The sequence below is a fragment of the Monomorium pharaonis genome, chromosome 5, assembly GCF_013373865.1.
Source record: "Monomorium pharaonis isolate MP-MQ-018 chromosome 5, ASM1337386v2, whole genome shotgun sequence".
Taxonomy (NCBI): domain Eukaryota; kingdom Metazoa; phylum Arthropoda; class Insecta; order Hymenoptera; family Formicidae; genus Monomorium; species Monomorium pharaonis.
Window position 1 is genome coordinate 25,331,280 of NC_050471.1, and position 18,449 is coordinate 25,349,728.

An 18,449-nucleotide genomic window follows, 5' to 3' on the forward strand; every position below is an offset into this window, starting at 1 on the left:
TAATATAAAAATACAGAAAAAATTGCATTACAACGTAATTATTAGCAATATTATGTGCAACAAAAAGTTCTATTTATCTCTAGTGACATTAGATCAAAAATCTGACTCGCGAATATGAAGACTAGAACCAGGAAATCGATCTCTGTGGTTTTGAGCGAGGCGAAAATCTGTTAGAAATGTAGTACTAAATGGTGGCGCTGACGATGCTGATACACCGGAATATATTCCAACTCTAAATACAATCGTCTAGTCTAAGTTTATCGTAGTCAGCCGTGCTAGGTGCTAGGCTGTATGCAGTTGTATGTTTGGTATAAGAAAACTGAGATAAGTATTCTAAATGTAAAATTGCTAAGATTTTTATTATAAATTGCATTTATTGTCAAATGCTTGTCGTTATACTCCATATTGTTTCCGGTAAATCATTATCGCCAGCGCCACCATTTGGTACTACATTTCTAACAGATTTTTTCCTCACTTTTGGAGGCGAAATTAGGCTTAGTTCGGTCTCCTGGTTCTAGTCTTCATACTCGCGAACTAAAGTACTCTTTTACCTCTACGCTTCTCAGCATCTTTGCACGAATTTGAACAGTTTTAGATTAGAGGCGACACTCTAGCATCTTTTTTTTACTTCTTTTCGTTTACTCTCTGCCTCGATCAAAGCGATGGAAAGGTGGAAGGGATTGTGAGCTGGATTATAGACAGGTCTGTATTAAATATTCATACTATTGCAACAAATATACTAAAAATTTGCATTTGATTATTTATGTAGCATCTTAAAAAAAAATCTTTCTTTATATGTTACATTTCAACATAAAATCAACACATCTTCTCAATTTGCTTCTTGTGTTTCTTGTGACTTTGTTGGCTCTTCTTGAGTAGATTTTTCGAGTTTTTTATTTACGTCTTGTTCGTTAACATTATTTGCGGAAGCATTTCTTGACCAAGAACAACTTCTTCGATCAGGCGACTTTGGTAGAGACCAAGAACTGCTGCGTGATTTCCGTCTAGGTGATGTGGGTCGTGATCTCGCTCGTGTAACTTTGACGGAAGATGATCTCTCGCCGCGTCTGCTCCTATAATGGTTCCTGTTACGAGATTTGGAGCGACTTTTGGATCGCGATTTTCGTCTGGACCTAGAGCGACGCGTTCTGGAGTTTGACTTTGATCTGCTACATGATTTATTCTTGTGTTTCGTCCTAGAACTTGATCTTGATCTTGATCTTGTTTTCCTCCTTGAAATGGATCTACTTCTTGATTTTCGACGACTGCGCGATCGTGATCTAGAACGTTTCCTAGACCGTGATCTCGAACGATGCAATCGCGACTTCGACTGGTGAGATCTTGATCTGCGCGATCGTGATCTCGATCTTGTCCTTGATCTTCGCGAATGAGATCTAGATCTTGACTTCAACCTTCTGTCACGACTTTTGGAACGTGAACCGCTGCGTTTCCTGCTACGCGATCTAGAGGCAGTCCTAGATTTCGTCTTGGAACCCGATTTAGCCCTCGTTCTTGAAATTGATCTGTTTGTTGATCTTGGACGGTTACGTATCCTCGATCGCCGTTTTGCCGAATCTCGCTCAACCAGATGTGTAAAATACTCATAATATTGTCCATTATACAAATAAGGATTTGTAAGTGTATAATTCATGTCGTATCGTGGAAATCCTCGGCCCCTGCCCATAGGTACCATCGGATGATGGAGTGCAGAATACTCTGACATTGGTGATTGCATCATCTGCGCTCTCGAATACCTTGGCATCCTCATCGTATGGAATGGCGCCATCGAAGGCAACATTGATATCCTTGATAACGAATCGGAATAATCGTAAGGAAGAGTTGTAGCTGTAATTCATATTATGTCAGTTTAATATGTCTGTACATTTTTGTTTTATATTTTATATGTACAAATAAAATTTTATGTAATCGAAATTTACCTGTAGACGAAGTCGCACTACTATCATTTTTTATTAGGACACTCTTGAGTTTTTTCTTGTTTATATCTTTATCCGATTCTTCGTCCGTCGTGCTACCTGAGCCAGTATCATCACCCTTTTTTCGTTTTTTCTGCATTTTGTTCTGTTTCTTCTGAAAACAATAATATCATAATGTTCATAATGTTCTTAAATATTATTGCATTTCAATAAATTTCATGCATTAATATAGCGACAGAGTAGTTAAGTACTTTTTTCTTTTTCTCTTTCTTTGTCTTTTTTTTCTTGATCTCCTTATTTTTCTTGTCATTTTCTGAGTCTACTTTCTTAGTATTTTCATTTTTTTGATCGCTTTTCTTTTCATCCTTCTTTTTTATGTTCTGATCCAGCTTAATCTCTTTCTTCTCCACTTTTGTCTATAATTTTGAAATACATTATCAATGTTAATTTTATTTACTTCATTCACAACCTTAAAAAGATTTGTTACCGCGTATTTTTTTATCAGCTATTTACCTTTATTCTATCAAACAGCTCGTCTAACAATCGTATACTTTCCAACTGCCGTTGAGCTTTTATCAATTTTTGTTCCTCTCTGGCAATTTTCATTGAGACTTTATCCTCTTCTTGTTTACGAAACTTCGTGAGGGCCTTTCGTTTCCGTTTTTCTTCTCGGTTTCTTTGTCGATCTGCTTTCGCTATCGAATCTGCCTCCTGTTTTTTTCTGAGATCAAAGCAAAAATAATTTTACATTGCAAAAAATAAAGAAAAGTATTTACAAAATACATCTTAATCAAAATAAATCTGTTCTCTTCATTAGAATGCTTACTTTAGTTCCTCTTGTCGTTTCTTTTCTGCTTCCTCTCTCTTCCGAAGTTTTTCCGCTGCTAAATTGTCTTGCGCTATTAAACGCTTTCTTTCGAACTCTCGATGCGATACTGAACTATCGCTCATGTGTTTAGTCTTGTCAAAATCAACCTATATGTAAATTATTTCATTCATTAACAGACATTCAATTTAATAATTTCCCATTTCTGCTTATTTTTGAAATCATTTATTGTATATTATCGTATAGAATATATATTTTACATAGAGCAAGAGAGAAATTTCAAAGTTAAACATATTTTATAAAAAATGTTTAAACAAGAAATTCGATATTGTAAGAAATTATTGCATTAATTAAAAAAAATATTTCAAAGTTTAGAAAGTTTAATTAAAAAAAATTTTTTTGTTAATTTCTATTCGATGACGTTTCATCAAGCTCAAAGTATAAAAAAATATATAATTAAAAATACATTAATTTGCGAGAAAATCTCAAGCATACAGAAACTTTTGAGCAATAGTGTATCAGACATATCATATTTTGTTTTTAAAAATTACCTTTATTACCGCAGTCAATGAGGTCTGACCATCCTTTTTTAACAGCTTCATGCCGCGCAGAGCGTCCATCGCTCTGACAAAATCCATGTATTCGACATATTGTATGTACACGTCAAAAAATATACCGTCCTCGAAACTGAACTTGTGAATATTATTACCAAGCCGCATTCTGGACCTATAAGGGTCCGCAACAGGCACGTCGACTCTCCTCAATGTGCCCCATTTCTTAAATATCTTCGTGATAAGCGATTCGCTCGGTACGTTTGCATTATCCTCGGTGAACCACTTGACCGGCAAACCGCTAATGTGAATAGTGTCCGGCCTTTCGCCGGCCTTTAACTCGTTCATGTGTTTCGCATCCCTAAAATAGGAGTTCCAACTGTGTCGGGTTGGGAAGTCATCCTTCGTCTCGGCCGCGCGGACCTTGATGTGCAAGTCAAATTTTAATTATCTCCTTTAATTTCATTCATTAACAGACATTCAATTTAATAAAATTGCCTTAAATCTTCTTGTATGCAAATAAGTTTTCTACTTTGTTGTACTAATTTTTTATCGAAGTTTTAAAAAAATTTTAGGAAAATAAATATTCTTCAAAATTACTCTTTGTTCTTTATTTACTATAATTTAAATATTTATTTCCTAATTTTTTAAATATATATATATATATATATATATAATAATTTATTAATAATAAACTTAGCACAGCTCAAAATTATATCAATAACTTAATTTTTTATAACAAAAAAGACATACAGACAACTAAAACAAGTCTTATTCAATTATAGCTTTGTACTAACATTTCTTTTGTGATTTTGTTTATCTTTTTAAAATTCATCAAATTGCATGTTAAATTTTTATTCTTGAAACACAATTATGAGTTTAATAAAAACAGTAATATCATGATATTGAATTAATAAAAATGTAATGTTAACAAACTGCTCTCTCTTTCTTGTAAATAATTATTTTTTCAAGACTTGTAAACAAAAAGGACAAAGAGTAAAAATCTAACTTTTTTTAAACAAGTACTTTTCATTTATTAGGCGAAAAATTATAGTTTTGATAATAACCAGAAATGTTCTAATTAAAATGACGTTTGCTTTAATTTATTATAGATCCACTGAGAGATCTGAAATCGTAATGACCGACGAACTGTGCAGCAGCCAAATAAATCAATTTATATTAATAACTTATATTCTTATCTCATTTTTATTATCTATATTTTGATATTTTTTGTTTTAAAAAAGGCAATTAATCTTAAAATAATAATAAAAGACAAAAAGAAATTTTGAAAAATATTCATCCACTTGGGAAAAAAGTAAAAATCTCTTAAAAATTGGCGCAATAAAATAAAAACTTTAATCGGAAAATGTATCATGTCATTAAAACCTGAGGATTACCTTGAGGACATTGGGAAAGCCAGCCAGATTCAACTGCTGCGAGTCCAGCCTGGCTAGCACCCTCGGCAACCTGCATCGATCCCGCAGGTCGCCCTCCAGCCGAATGAATTCCAGAGTGCTCTTGGCCACTTTCAGGGATGCAAACTCGTCCGGCAGTATAAGCGCACGTATCTTCTCCATTACCTCCCATGTCGATATTGTTTTGCCTGTTCATAGCGCAGTTAAGACTCTGTAAGAAGCTATCTTTACTAGATCTGTTAGAAGTGCTCGTGGCATCGCACGTATCACTTGGGATCATGGTTTTTTTTTCTTCCAACTGTTGAATGCTACGTTATTCTCCTGCTATTCTCCGCTAGAAAACCGTCGACGGCATAAACGTAAGATGTACGGTTACAATAAACTTGTTGCGACAACTTTATCTTTCAATAAAAATCTATTATAAATTATTTATTATAAATTAGTTAATAGGCATAAAATAAAAGCTTACAATAAATGTTCAGATGAAATAATTATATGCTTAAATAAAATGATGACAAACATAACGAAGAGTAAAAAAGATGCAAAAATATTCAAAATTAATACTAGATTAAAGTAAGATTAAGCAAATAAATTTCAAACTAAAAATTTAATCAAAATTAAAAATATAAAATAATTAAAATTTAAAAATTTGAAAGCTTATTAATTATATATTATTCTAAAATAAAAATATATTGCAATTTCGACATTAATATGAAAGTTATATGTTAATTTTAATTTTTTATAATCTTAATTTTTTAAGGAAAAAGAAGTTCTAGTTATCATCTTCCTTCTCCTCCGCTTTCTTCTCTTTACAAAAATTTATTATCACTATAAATTTCATTTAAATAATTTTTTTTAAATTGATAAGGAGAACATTGATATTTTCAACAGCTTTAACTTCATTAACACGAACAGATTCTGATAAATAGGCCACAGAAAGAAACAATATAGGTATATAAGAAACAGAAGAACATCCTAATTCAATTTTCTTGAAAATACCTTAAAAGTTGAGTATTATTAATACAAGGAATATATAAATTTAATAAACAAAAATATAATTGTAGTTATAAACAGGAATAAAAAAGAAATATTCTGTTCCTCCTTTAAAATACATGTTACAACACTATTAAAAAAATATCATTACATGCTTCAAGAGTCGAATTGGATAAGATGCCATGTAGAGAGATCTAGATCCGAATCCTGGCTGAGGTGTTATTTTTCGCAATAATTTTTTAGTGTTTTAAGATGATCATGAACATCAGTATTATTAAATTGTTTATCAATTCAATTTGAAACATTACATATCTCGACTTCAGTTAAGGACAATGTTTCACGATTAATAAATGACAGTTTACATGAATTAGAGATTGTAAAAATTCACACAGAAATTATTTTTAGACACAAAGATTCGTCACTGCAAATCGATACTGGCTCTCTCTCACATCTTTATGTTTAATAAATAAATATCATTCGTAATTATGAAAATTGTTGTCTCAAAATCGTTTATGATAAAACATTAAAATATATGAAAGATAATAAATCTATGTCAATTTCTTATGGCTTAAGCCTTATTACACAGAAACAGATTTCTTTAGATTTAATAAAATGTACTAAAAACAAAGAAATATATGCTTTGGAATAAGAGAAACCTATTTATTTAAAGAAACAAATACAATTATTTGATCATTTGGTAATAATAACTGATACAATAAAATATTTTTTTAATCAATAAAGATAATGTTTCGTATAACGTTATATTGTTTGAATAAAATAAATTGACCCAATAAAAATCAAAGCATAATTAATAAAAAATGACTATTGGTTTAATGAACTCTATACTAGTTATTTGAGAAATTTGTTTAGATTCTGATAAAGCTTGCAATCTAGTGCAATCAAACAAATGCTTCTAGAAAAAAATTATGAATTGCACCAGAATATATATGGATATACATAAGTCTACATGTCTACTGTATTTATATTTATAATTCATTGTCAACATTTTGTATTATGAAAAATTACAAAAAAATAAAAGAAACAATTTTGTCAAAAAGAAAAAGATAGAATTTGAATTTAAGAGGATGCTAAACTGTCCGTCAAACTTGATCGAGGTTGATAATGTAGGGTCATTCATTAATTCTTGTTCATAAAAATATTTGCTTCAAAATGCAAATTATGTAGCTTATACATACAAATAAACTAATATCCCTCAGTTCAGAATAGATTGAAGAATAAGACTATATTCGTTGTCATTACAAAAAAAGAATAATAATATGCTTTCGGAAATGAGCTAGAAGCTTTTGATATAAAAGAATAATATATCTAAAAATTTTATATGCATGTGTGAGTGCAGATTCGGAAGAAGTCGATAAGTAGAGTAATATAAATATTTTTTCGTTTCCGATATAAAATTCAATTCACAGATTGAAATTAATATGTGTACTTTTTTCCGAATCTGCATTCACATGCATATGAAATTTTCAAATAAATTATTCTCTTATATCAAAAGCTTCTAGCTCATTTCTGAAAGTATATATTATATTTTCCTGTAATGACAACAGTACATAACAGTTATTTTGTACATATAGAGTCTTTAAAACTTAGTGCTGCAGATTAAAGTCACAAGACGTACATTTTTCTAATTTCATTTTTTACATGAAATTGTAGTTAGCCACCATTTGTTATTGTCTAAACTTTAATTCTGGAGAAGGATTTACAATCCTATTTATATAGAATTAAAACAATTAACAGCCAAGCTTATCCGAAAATAATTAACGTTCAATCGATAAAACAGACAATTCCAGATAAAAAATTTAAATTTATAAATCAATTTGTCATTGTTTTGTTCTTTGTAGCTAGTTTCAGAATACTAATTTCATGTTCAATCAAATCATAACCAACATTTTTTGTCATTAATTAGGGAAGAAAGAATAAGCCTAAGAAGTTTCCAATTTTTAAACTTTGATAACTTTTAACTATTCACTAATTGGTTCAATTTCTATTTGTTCATTGACTGGTCCAGTGACTTTACGTAAAAATCAATTTTCCATACAACTAATATAAAATTCTTTAAGTATAACCCATACAGAAAAAGAGAGAGAGAGAGAGAGAGAGAGAGAGAGAGAGGGGGGGGGGGGAGTAGGAGAGGGAGAGAGAGAGAGATCTCAGCAAAAAGTAATTAATTATATTATTAGAAATACAGCAATTGTTAAAATTATAGCATGTATTTGGATTCCACGATATCACTATTGGTTTTGAAGTTGTATAAAATTACTGAAATGCTTTTGACAACCTTTGATAAGATTTTATACATAGTTTGTGAGTGAATAGAATTGGATTTTTGCAAGGACCTAAATATATTTGGTCTATCACAAAACCTGTGTACATAAAAGCATTTTAGAAACTAACATAATGTGATATATCAATTGTTCAATGCATCTATTAAGAAACGTCACATATAAAATTCTAATTTAAACTTTTACTTTCTTGGAAACTATATAACTGTATAATAAATTTAAAACTTTGACATAATATTACTTTCACTTTAAATAATATTTTATATAATTTTCAACCAGGTGAGAGTATTTTAATCTTTCAATTTTATCTCCTAAATCACCTGACTTCTAATTATACTTTAGTTCTTACAGTCAAATTTTTCTCCTGTTATCTCAAGTCGAGATCACAATAAGAATATTGTGCTATTTAAATGCTGTGTACAGTTATTTTATCGTTGTACAATACTTCAGTTAAAGAAAAAAAGGGGTAAAAGGAAGACAGAAAGAGAGCAGGGTCGAGCGCTCATCCTCCAAAAAGATAATCATTGATAACGGATGATGATATTTTTACCTGGAGTTTTCAGTTGGGGCAGAGTGACCGACACGTTAACTTTGGCAAGAGGTTTCAGATAAAGCGCGTGCGACGGATACAGCGGTACAATGTCGCTAAGATCCCTACAGCTTCGAAATTGGTTAGCAACCTCGCTACTGGGAGTTTCACCTACCTGCTTGTTGTCGCTCATTGCCGGTTAAGCAAGCTTACTATACAAGATACTACATGTATAAGATTCGCGAGATTCAATTTTCGACCTAGATCGAGTCCCACTCGCTCTATTTTCTCACGCGTTTGGCTGTTTCTTACGACAAGCTGGCGGGATGAGAACCACCTCAGTAGGGAGGTTACAAGAATCTTCGCGGGACGATTTCGACTGTTGCTGCTGCTGCTGCTTCTGCTTCTATTAATGCGGCACCACTACTATGCGACTCGATGAAAAATCGCGGATGCGCGAACCGAGTCGATAAAACGGTGATCTTCGTGGATGATCTTCGATGCGAACGCATTCCTTGTGATTATGCTCTCTTTCGTGCGTCGGTGTTGACGAAAAGAAGTAGAGATATTCTTATAATGAGAAGAAGACGTAAACACGCTGCCATGCTGGTGCAACCCAGTGCAACCGAGACAATCAGGAGAAACAACTCACCGAAATGCTGTTTCCCTAGCCCCTACCCTAGTGCACCCTAGTGTCTACCAGAGAGGAAGAGCGGTCATCGCGTCGTTTAAAGGTATTTTCATCCATCAGCGCCTCTATGTGCACAAAATGTGCCCATTGAACTATGTAGTCAAATAGCTGTGAATCCCGTAGGTAATGTGCATGACTTTTTGGGGTCTTTGCTATGCTATGTCCACGTTTATTTGGTTCTGTTTTATGCTATACCCGTAAATTTTACAATTATATGCATTCATATTTTAAATCTGTTTTATGCAAATGTGCATAATCGTGTTCTATAAATGTGCAATACCACATATACATGAGATAAATTCAATTAATTGATTTGATAAAAATTCACTCACCGATTGCTGTCGCTGCTCCTGCTGCTGACGCTTCTGCTGCTACTGCTACATTCCTTTTCTGGAATACCGATCAGTCGCTCCATGGATGCCGCTTTCTGCTGACATCATCTTGCTGTTCTCAAATCACATTAATAATGATCGCACATTAATATTAACGATCGCCCAATACTTTATTCAGCAATCCCGATATTACGGATATCACACACGAGTAATCCGCGCGCGAGAATTTCACTTGGCGCGACCGTTAAGGCTATCACACAATGCCAGGCAACAGGCAATAGGAATAGGAAATAAAGAAAGAGAGAAAGAGAGAAGAAGACCCTTCCTCTCTTTCTCTCTTTCTTTATTTCTGTTCCTATTGCATGCTTGTTGTCTGGCATTGTGTTTAGGCCCTTACATCTGGAAAAATACGTTAAAAGTATGGCACGTCAAAACACACTGAACAGAAGTAAATCAATTCGCTCCCAGAGTTTTGTATCTCTGTATGATTGCGCGACGACTAGTAATTAAAGTTTCATTATTGGCACGATCGACATTCTACCGAACGGATTGCGTACACTCCTCGAGCGAATACGCGCACACGAAAACTTTGCAAAACGTCACGTAACTTCGTGGAAACGTAGAGGAAATTAAGCGATTGAATGAAAATTACGCGCCGAGATACAAGGAACGGAGATAAATTTGTTTCGAGAATTTCGTATGCTCGCACGACACTAGTAGCACTTCACTTAATTGGCACTCGCGATATTCTATCGAAGGTATCCTCTTCGAGCAAGCACTTCGCTTGAACGCGCACGCGAACACCTTACTCGAAACCGAAGGCAAACGCACGATGCCGCGCTTTACACATGAATACGACCTCTGCTACGTACGATCTCACATGGCTCGCGTATTGTTTGCTAGCACGACGGCACTCTCAACACACCGCACAATTCAATTCACGCGCGACACGCACGGAGTCGACAGAGCGTACGTGACTGGAGCGCGGAGCAACATGGCGGCAGCGGCAGCGGCACGGCGTGCGCAAGCGTGGCGCGCCGCTGCCGCCCTGTTGCTTAGCGCTCCAGTCACATACGCCACTCCAGCGCCGACGGCGGCAGCGGCCGGTCAGACGTTCCGTCGACTCCGTGCGTGTCTCGCGTATTCAGAATTGAATTGTGCAATTTTATTGTTTCACTGTAAAAATCAGTTCACATATTTTCAGTGTTTAATGTTCTACTGACAAAATTGATGCAAAAAAATTGCACCGAGTGCAACTTTTGCTCCACCGTCTTTCGAGACGGTGGAAGGTACCAGTGCAAATTAAATAGATGTTATGTTCGTACTTTAAGGTATTACATTAAAGTATATGTTATTACATTATTCTAGTAAACTTTGTAACAATAAAATTGTTTAATTTTTAAACCTGTCTAATGATGTGTTCCACTGAACCACACTAAACCTGCTCTATTATTGCGCTAGTGGAGTTTTCATTGAAATCTACCGCAGCGTTGGTGCTGCACCAGTTTTCCCAGTAGAAAACGTTATAAGTGAAGTGCTACTAGTTGTCGCGCGAGCATACAAAAAATTCTCGAAACGAATTTGTCTCCGTTTATTGTATCTCGGCGCGTAATTTTCATTCAACCGCTTTTCTCGGCCTGCGTTTCCACGTAGTTACGTCATGTCACGCCACTTTCGTGACATGTTGATTTTTGTTCCGGGCAAAGTTTTCGTGTGCGCGTATTCGCTTGAGGAGGGTACGCAATACGTTCGGTAGAATGTCGATCGTGCCAATAATGAAACTTTACTAGTCGTCGCGCAATCATACAGAGATACAAAACTCTGGGAGCGAATTGATTTACTTAAATTCTGTTCAGTGTGTCTTGACGTGCGCAAACCGGAAAAGGAATGTAGCGCAGTAGCAGCAGCAGCATCAGCAGCAGGAGCAGCGACAGCAATCGGTGAATTTTTATATCAAATTATTTGAATTTATATCATGTATATTGCACATTTATAGAAGACGATTATGCACATTTGCATAAAACAGATTTAAAATATGAATGCATATAATTGTAAAATTTACAGGTATAGCATGAAACAGAACCAAATAAACGTGGACATAAAAATTATGTTAACAATCTAATGTAATTTAATAAAATAGTAAAAAATTAAAAAATTGATTACTTTAATTTTCTCTCAGAATAAATATTTTCATTATCAAAAACTTCGGGAGAAACTGCCTCCATCTCTTTCTTTTTTTCCTTTATGTCCATCAAACGCTGTCTAGATGCCGTTTCGTTATCGCTTGTTACATAATTTACTGTACTTTGGCTGTTTGAATAACTCAGTTGCGTGTTATTTTCTTCCTTCAAGCTACAAGATTCAGTTCGAAAAAATCCCATAATTCATTAATGCTATTGGAGATTCAATTAAAAAAGGTTTTTAAAATATTCAATAAAGAATTTCTTTTGAATTTTTTAATAGACATTCGATAATAGATTCTTACAGTACTAATATGTGAAAAAGTATATCTCAATGGTATAATCATAAATATGTATCTCGTATACCATCAATGTTTCATCTATTTAAAATAATTTAAAAAATGTAAAAATTTATAAACGTATACTTTTAAGTTTTTAGAACAAATATATGCATTTAAAAAAACGTATAATTATATTTATAATAATTTATAATAATATTTTAATTATTGAAGTTTATATCATATAATGATTGTATCGTACGGATTAATAGATATTTTAAATACTAGCGTAAGATATTTATAAAAAGAAAAGTTCACAATATTACTAACTCGGTACGTATCTAGATTTTCGATCTCTCATTTCGGCGATTCGGAGCTGGAAAATATCTTCCTGCGAGTCGTATATTCAGAAACAATTTCGCTGCCTCACAGTGTTCTGTATACAGCACAAGACAAAAAATGTAGACAACATAAAGAGAACAAAAATAGACAGGTAATCTTTATGCATATCACTGTGTTAGTAGTGCAGAATGTAAGAGAATAACCACATTGAAAATTTCCATAGAAATACAACAAGTTCTATAAAAATGAAAATTCAAAGCTAAGAACAAAACAATTTATCTTTGTCATATCCTGTATGTTACCTATTGGGTGAGACATCGTGGCTACACTAGCTCTTTTCCTAGCTACCTAAAAAAAGTTGATGAAAAATAAAACAAAATAATTAATCGACGGAACAAAGTTAAAAAATAAATAAAAGTGCAACTTATGAGAGATGCATATTATACATATTAGGTAAGATGTCTTACTAAGCTACTGTTAACAACGTAATTTGCCTGACATTTCTAGACCAAAATCACTCCTCAAATTTTCTCGCTTAACTTGCATCCACATCGCGCAATTCTGCTTCATTTGGCAAGCAATATGATCCCTTAATTGTCATTATTCGTATTATTCGCTGCATCGTTATTATTTTTACGCTTGCGCTTCTGACAATTCTTCTTCTATATACTTGATCCTGTAATTAGAAATAGTTATATAAGGATATAAGACATATAAATGCAACGATTAATAATTTCAGGAAAATACATTCTCTTATTGCTGATTAAATGTCGATAATAAACGTAAGAGAGAAAGAAGCAAACGTTGCGATACGTATATGTACATTTTTTCGTCGCGTTTATTGGTCTTCATGTTAAATTGAGTTCTAATGCCGATGTCGCATGCATTGGGCTTATATTTTGTATTCTTCAGTATTTTTCAGCACAGCCATATTTTCTTTCGGTTTTCATATTAAAGGGATCCAACTAAATTAACATAGATCTCGCGTTACTTCTCCGATCTATCGTAAATTTCACTTTTATTACATATACATGTATATAAGTGTCTTACTGTCAACACATGGGATACAATGCTTTTTCCGAGCGCTAAACCAACAATATTGACGCCAGCCGGTCTCTCAAACCCGTATGTGCATTCATTTTGACGTTGATATAAATTTCTCAAGCGAGAAATACGATTAAACTGGTATCGCTATTTTTCTTTTTTGTTTGTAGTTAAACCGTTACCATATAGTTAAATATATAATTGCAATGAAATGTTACTTTGTCAGTTTTCAACATAAATGCGTTTAAGTTGTAATAAAGTTTACAAGATTTTTTAGGCATCGTTATTTCTAGCCTTTTACATCGATAAAACTTTCCTATGTTGAAGTCTAATGTACGAAATATATTTAATTTTAAAATACTTTATTTGATTTTTTGATATTTAATTTTAAAATACTTTATACGCTTTAATTGTAAGCACTTATATATTATTATACTTACAATTCAGAACATTTCGAGCAATCAATTTGACCGAGAATAAGTTTGTATTTACTTACAACGGGATAAAAAAATTTATGCATTAGAGTATATACATGTAACATTAAGTTAAAGACCGTTTTATTATATAAGTTTAAATATTTCGGTTGTAGTATACAGTCCTTGATTTATATGTATATGTATAAGTGCGATGGATTGTTAGTCGATGTTATCGTTTGTACTCCGAGTCTTGAACAGACAACTTGTCATGTCATTATTTGAATTCAATTATTTTTCAAAACATGTTTGCGCAACAAATACTACGAGTAATTTTTTGCAAAAACTAAGTTTGTTTAAGTCTATAAAATTATTACTTCTTAACATTCATATAGTATGCTTTCCAGCAAGACACAGTGTAACACAGTGTCTACTAGTGTGAATGAGACACACTGATATGTTCTTTCTCACACTGTGTTACACTGTGTCTAGCTGAAAAGCACACATAGGCAAATAATGATTCTTTTTATTTACAAGTATTACATGCACTTGTAATTTAAATGTAATTTGCCGAATTGAGAGCATGCCGTAAAGCACGAAAAGCTGGTAACGCAAATAATTGTACAGAAAAATCGCACGGTATATATTCATATCATATTTATTAATAACATAAATACAAAAACTTAAATACAAAAAAAATATTTAGGCGAGAATTTAGCGAATTATTGAATAATTCGTAATTTAATAGCTCATTTGCATGCAGGTCAATCTTTTAATCATTAATAATATTTTGTGCATGTAATATTACTTCAAGAATCTCGAAATATCTGCTTCGATATATAATGATCGTTGTTACAAATATTTAATGGTATAAACTAATTCCGCTTGTGATATCAAAAATATAAGGTTGCAACGAAACTCTATGAAATAAAGAAAACAATAAAGTTCACTTATCAGATGATATATATAAAATGTAAAATGAATTACTTGGCGTTTACTTATTTCTACAATATTTGTAGCCATGACTATAATACCTATGCATATTACACGTCAAATATTTTGGTAAAAAAACTTGGTCAAGTATCTATATCCCTTTGCTTCACAGTGATAGCTTGATATATATGGTCAGCATTTTTTTTTTTTTTTTTTTTTTTTTAAGCAAATTAAAGTTTGCATAGAGGTTCAGAAGAAATCTTCCCTCCCACGGGTACGACCTTGTCGTGGTGGGAGGGCTCAGTACCCCGAGGGCTTGAATGCCTGTGGGGGAAGCTAACTGTACCCATTGCACTTATTAAGTTTGTTTTTTATTCCTGCACTGCTACACTAGTGCAATAAGTAAGAATGAGAAAAAAAATATTTGTCTTATTGCAATATCTAACTTATTGCACCAGTGCAGCAGTGCAGGAATAAAAAACAAACCTATTACGTCGTTGATCGTAAAATTGTGGTTCGTCGCGCCGTGTTAACGCGGTTCGGGAGTGCCGACCGATTGAATTGAAAACGAACCGTAGCCGGCTCATCGTGTCGCGCGTTTGCTTCGGGAGTGTCGTTCAAGTAAATGGACTAAAAGGGCTGTCTAGTCTAATTAGTTCTACGCGCGATCGTAGTATATTCGGTTATTTGCAAGTGTCCTGTGCAACGAGAGGAGGAGGAGGCCTGGGAAAGGCATTGGGCCCCGGCAGAGCAACTTTGGGGTGAGTATTGTTATTTGCATTATTAGTTTTCTTTCTATTCAATTTTTCCTTGATAAATTATAAAGAATATAACGTCACGTAAAGTTTTACACAACTTTAATTTTATAAACTCTTCTTTTCTTTCGAAAAATATTGATTATACAATGATTATATAAATAATCGAAAAATAAAAATTTTAGACTCGTAACAATTATCTCTCGTCTAATATTAATAGTCGCGAGCTCTGTTTTAATTTGAATTTAATTTGTACTTAATGAACACAAGTACAGAGTTGCAAGCCGTTTTTTTTTCAATATTAAATGTTTATTTCTGTCGTGGTTTAATTTAGACTTTGCATTTGTTTGTTATAGAATCATCGTAGCGACGTTGCTGAATATCTCTGCCGCTGCGCATCGATCGGTGAGTGATGAATAAACTTTTAAAATTAGAGTAATAGATCTGTGACAAAATTGTACTTCATATATAATGTAGAAATGTTTGCTATAATGCTGCAATAATAAATAACATTTAGATATCATATTTATTTCATGGATCTATTGCTTTAAAGTGGATTGACTAAAACAGATCAGGATTTAACATTTAATCCTGAATGAATGATATACATTAACTTATCATGCATATTTAATTTATTAAATAATTTTTTTCGACGCCGTTGCAGTCTCGGCGAGGGTTAGGTATGTGTTCAACATCATCAAATATAAATTACAAGTATAATAAAAAATATATAATGTATCTTGCACGTATGCGCACAATTAGAAACTGCGCGCCGTTTCGTCTCTGATAAATTCCGTCAAATAACTAAAATAGAATAAAATAAATGCCGTTCAACTAAATTTAACTATAAACTTGAAATGTTTTAAACTCCCTTTTAAAATTTTATTTCTTTCTGGGGTAATAACAGCCGCTATAATTAATCATACGAATAGGTAGAAATATTAATATATAGAAATATGTAAAAAATAAATAGGTATTAGAAAATAGATAGAAAACGGATAAGAATACTCTATGTAAATAGATACGAAAAAATTATGTAAATGCTTTTTTTAATTTTATAGAAACAATCTGTGTAATTAAAAATTATATGATTGTTATTGTTATAATGTTATGTAATTAAAAATTATATACTAATGCCCGATATATTACAGGAAATCAGAACATGATATACGATAATACATCACAATTTATTAAATTAGCGTGTTAAATTTATATACTTTTCACTTTATATTTTCTTAATATTTTAATGTTTGTTCTTAATTTTCTTCTAATTTTGTTTCTAAACTTTTATTCTTTGTTTATATCTTTATTCTTTAATACCAGAATATTTAATACAAATGGTGAATTTTAATATTGTTGTATTTATTTCGTCGCTTTTATGTAATGTGGTGAAAATATATTGTAAAATGTATTGTAAAATATTTTATAATTTGTAATTTATTAATTTTATTTTTAATATTTAATATGAAATAAATTCTAACTTATATAAATTGTAATAAATATATTGTAAAATTATACTGTATTCTTTATGCATTTGCTGTAAATTTATTTTACTATGTTGTATTATTGAATTATGTAACAAAAAATAATAATAAAATAAAAAAAACACATTTAAAGAAAGAGGACCGTCGACTAAGAATCGACGGGGGTGGTGGAGGGCCTCTACAGGTTGATCCGTTTTTACCGAGTAAAATTTTAATTAGAAATTACATTAAAAACATAATCTTTAGTTAAGAAAATGTTGTCATTTATCCTGTAAAATTTCATTTGGTAAAAACAGATCAAATTTAACCAAAATATATTCAATCACAATAATATACGGTAAAAACAAAACAATTATTTATAAAAAAATTTACATTGCTTGATTTTTACTCGCGATTATCGACGAACAAAAAAATAAAAAATAAAAAATACACATTTAAAGGAAAAAGGACCGCTGATTAAATATCGGTGGGAGTGCCATACCCATCAATCATATAAAAGATCAATTTTACAACAGTTGCAATAAAGTTGCTTTTTTTGCTGAACGCAGCCATATATTAAATTGTATTATCTCTACGGGTTTTCGTAGACATTGGTTATGTAGTTCAAAGTGCACGTTTTATACACGTTGAGGCGCTAACAGACGGAAACACTTGAGATGACGGAATAATCTCAACTTCTGAACTTCCGACTTCCGAGAGTTCCGAGTTCCGTTTCCGAGTGAGTTCCGAGTTGCTACGTCGAATCGATCGAATGTAGCAGAGTGCAGTCAAATACACAACCAGCAAGTTGTTGACAGCAACGTTAGTATATTTTTTCTGTGCGCAGAGGCCACAACCAAAAATGGATTTATATCTTAAGGGTTCCTTCTTATTATATGTAGCATTATATTAGTGTATGTACAGGGGCCACAACCTGTATGTAGTACAATTAATATAACGCTACATATCACTGATATAAATTTTCAATATATTTGTCACATCAATAACGCCATCTACTAATAAGAAGGGAGTTGACAATGGTACTCAGAGGCGCTCCTCTCGGGCTCTTGATACCCGCTCTGCGGATTCTTTGGGCTCGGGATCGGGACGCGTCCTTCTCTTGAGTAGACCTGATCGGCGTTCTTTCGATGGGGCATTGTGTCTGAGATTAACTCGGACTAAGTACACTAGACCAACGACCCAGTCGGAGTAGGAGTAGTTCATTAGCCTGTGGCTGAACTGCTCTGAGCTCTTATTCTAGGCGTACGTGGCGTCCCTTCGGGGAGAGTGCCGCAATTGCGTCTATACTGCAAGTTGCCCGAAGGAGAGCTAATGTAGTCAGAGAGTAAGCATGTACTCTCGCTCTCCTAAGGAAACGTGCCCTTGCAGCGAAGGTTTAACAGCTGTCCTGGCTTTACGAAGTCCAGTGCGGCGGGCTGGTGTTCGTTGTTGGGATCCACAGATCCTAGT

At 32.9% G+C, this 18,449-nt stretch overlaps 1 protein-coding gene and 1 long non-coding RNA gene across 2 annotated transcripts; one reads left to right on the top strand and one right to left on the bottom strand.

Annotated features, from left to right (window-relative positions):
- Window positions 1-735: 735 nt before the first annotated feature.
- Window positions 736-9,189, bottom strand: LOC105830301 (A-kinase anchor protein 17A). The gene is made up of 8 exons (XM_028192842.2): window positions 8,570-9,189; window positions 4,709-4,914; window positions 3,312-3,734; window positions 2,761-2,909; window positions 2,448-2,655; window positions 2,186-2,350; window positions 1,938-2,088; window positions 736-1,845 (listed from the first exon to the last, which is right to left on the bottom strand). The coding sequence occupies exons 1-8, from the start codon at window positions 8,739-8,741 to the stop codon at window positions 830-832; spliced, it is 2,490 nt and encodes an 829-aa protein (XP_028048643.1). The 5' UTR covers window positions 8,742-9,189; the 3' UTR covers window positions 736-829.
- A 3,093-nt stretch (window positions 9,190-12,282) lies between these two features.
- On the top strand, window positions 12,283-17,344 carry LOC118645709. The gene is made up of 2 exons (XR_004963394.1): window positions 12,283-15,522; window positions 15,873-17,344. It is a non-coding gene; the product is annotated as an uncharacterized LOC118645709 (long non-coding RNA).
- The last annotated feature ends 1,105 nt before the right edge of the window (window positions 17,345-18,449 follow it).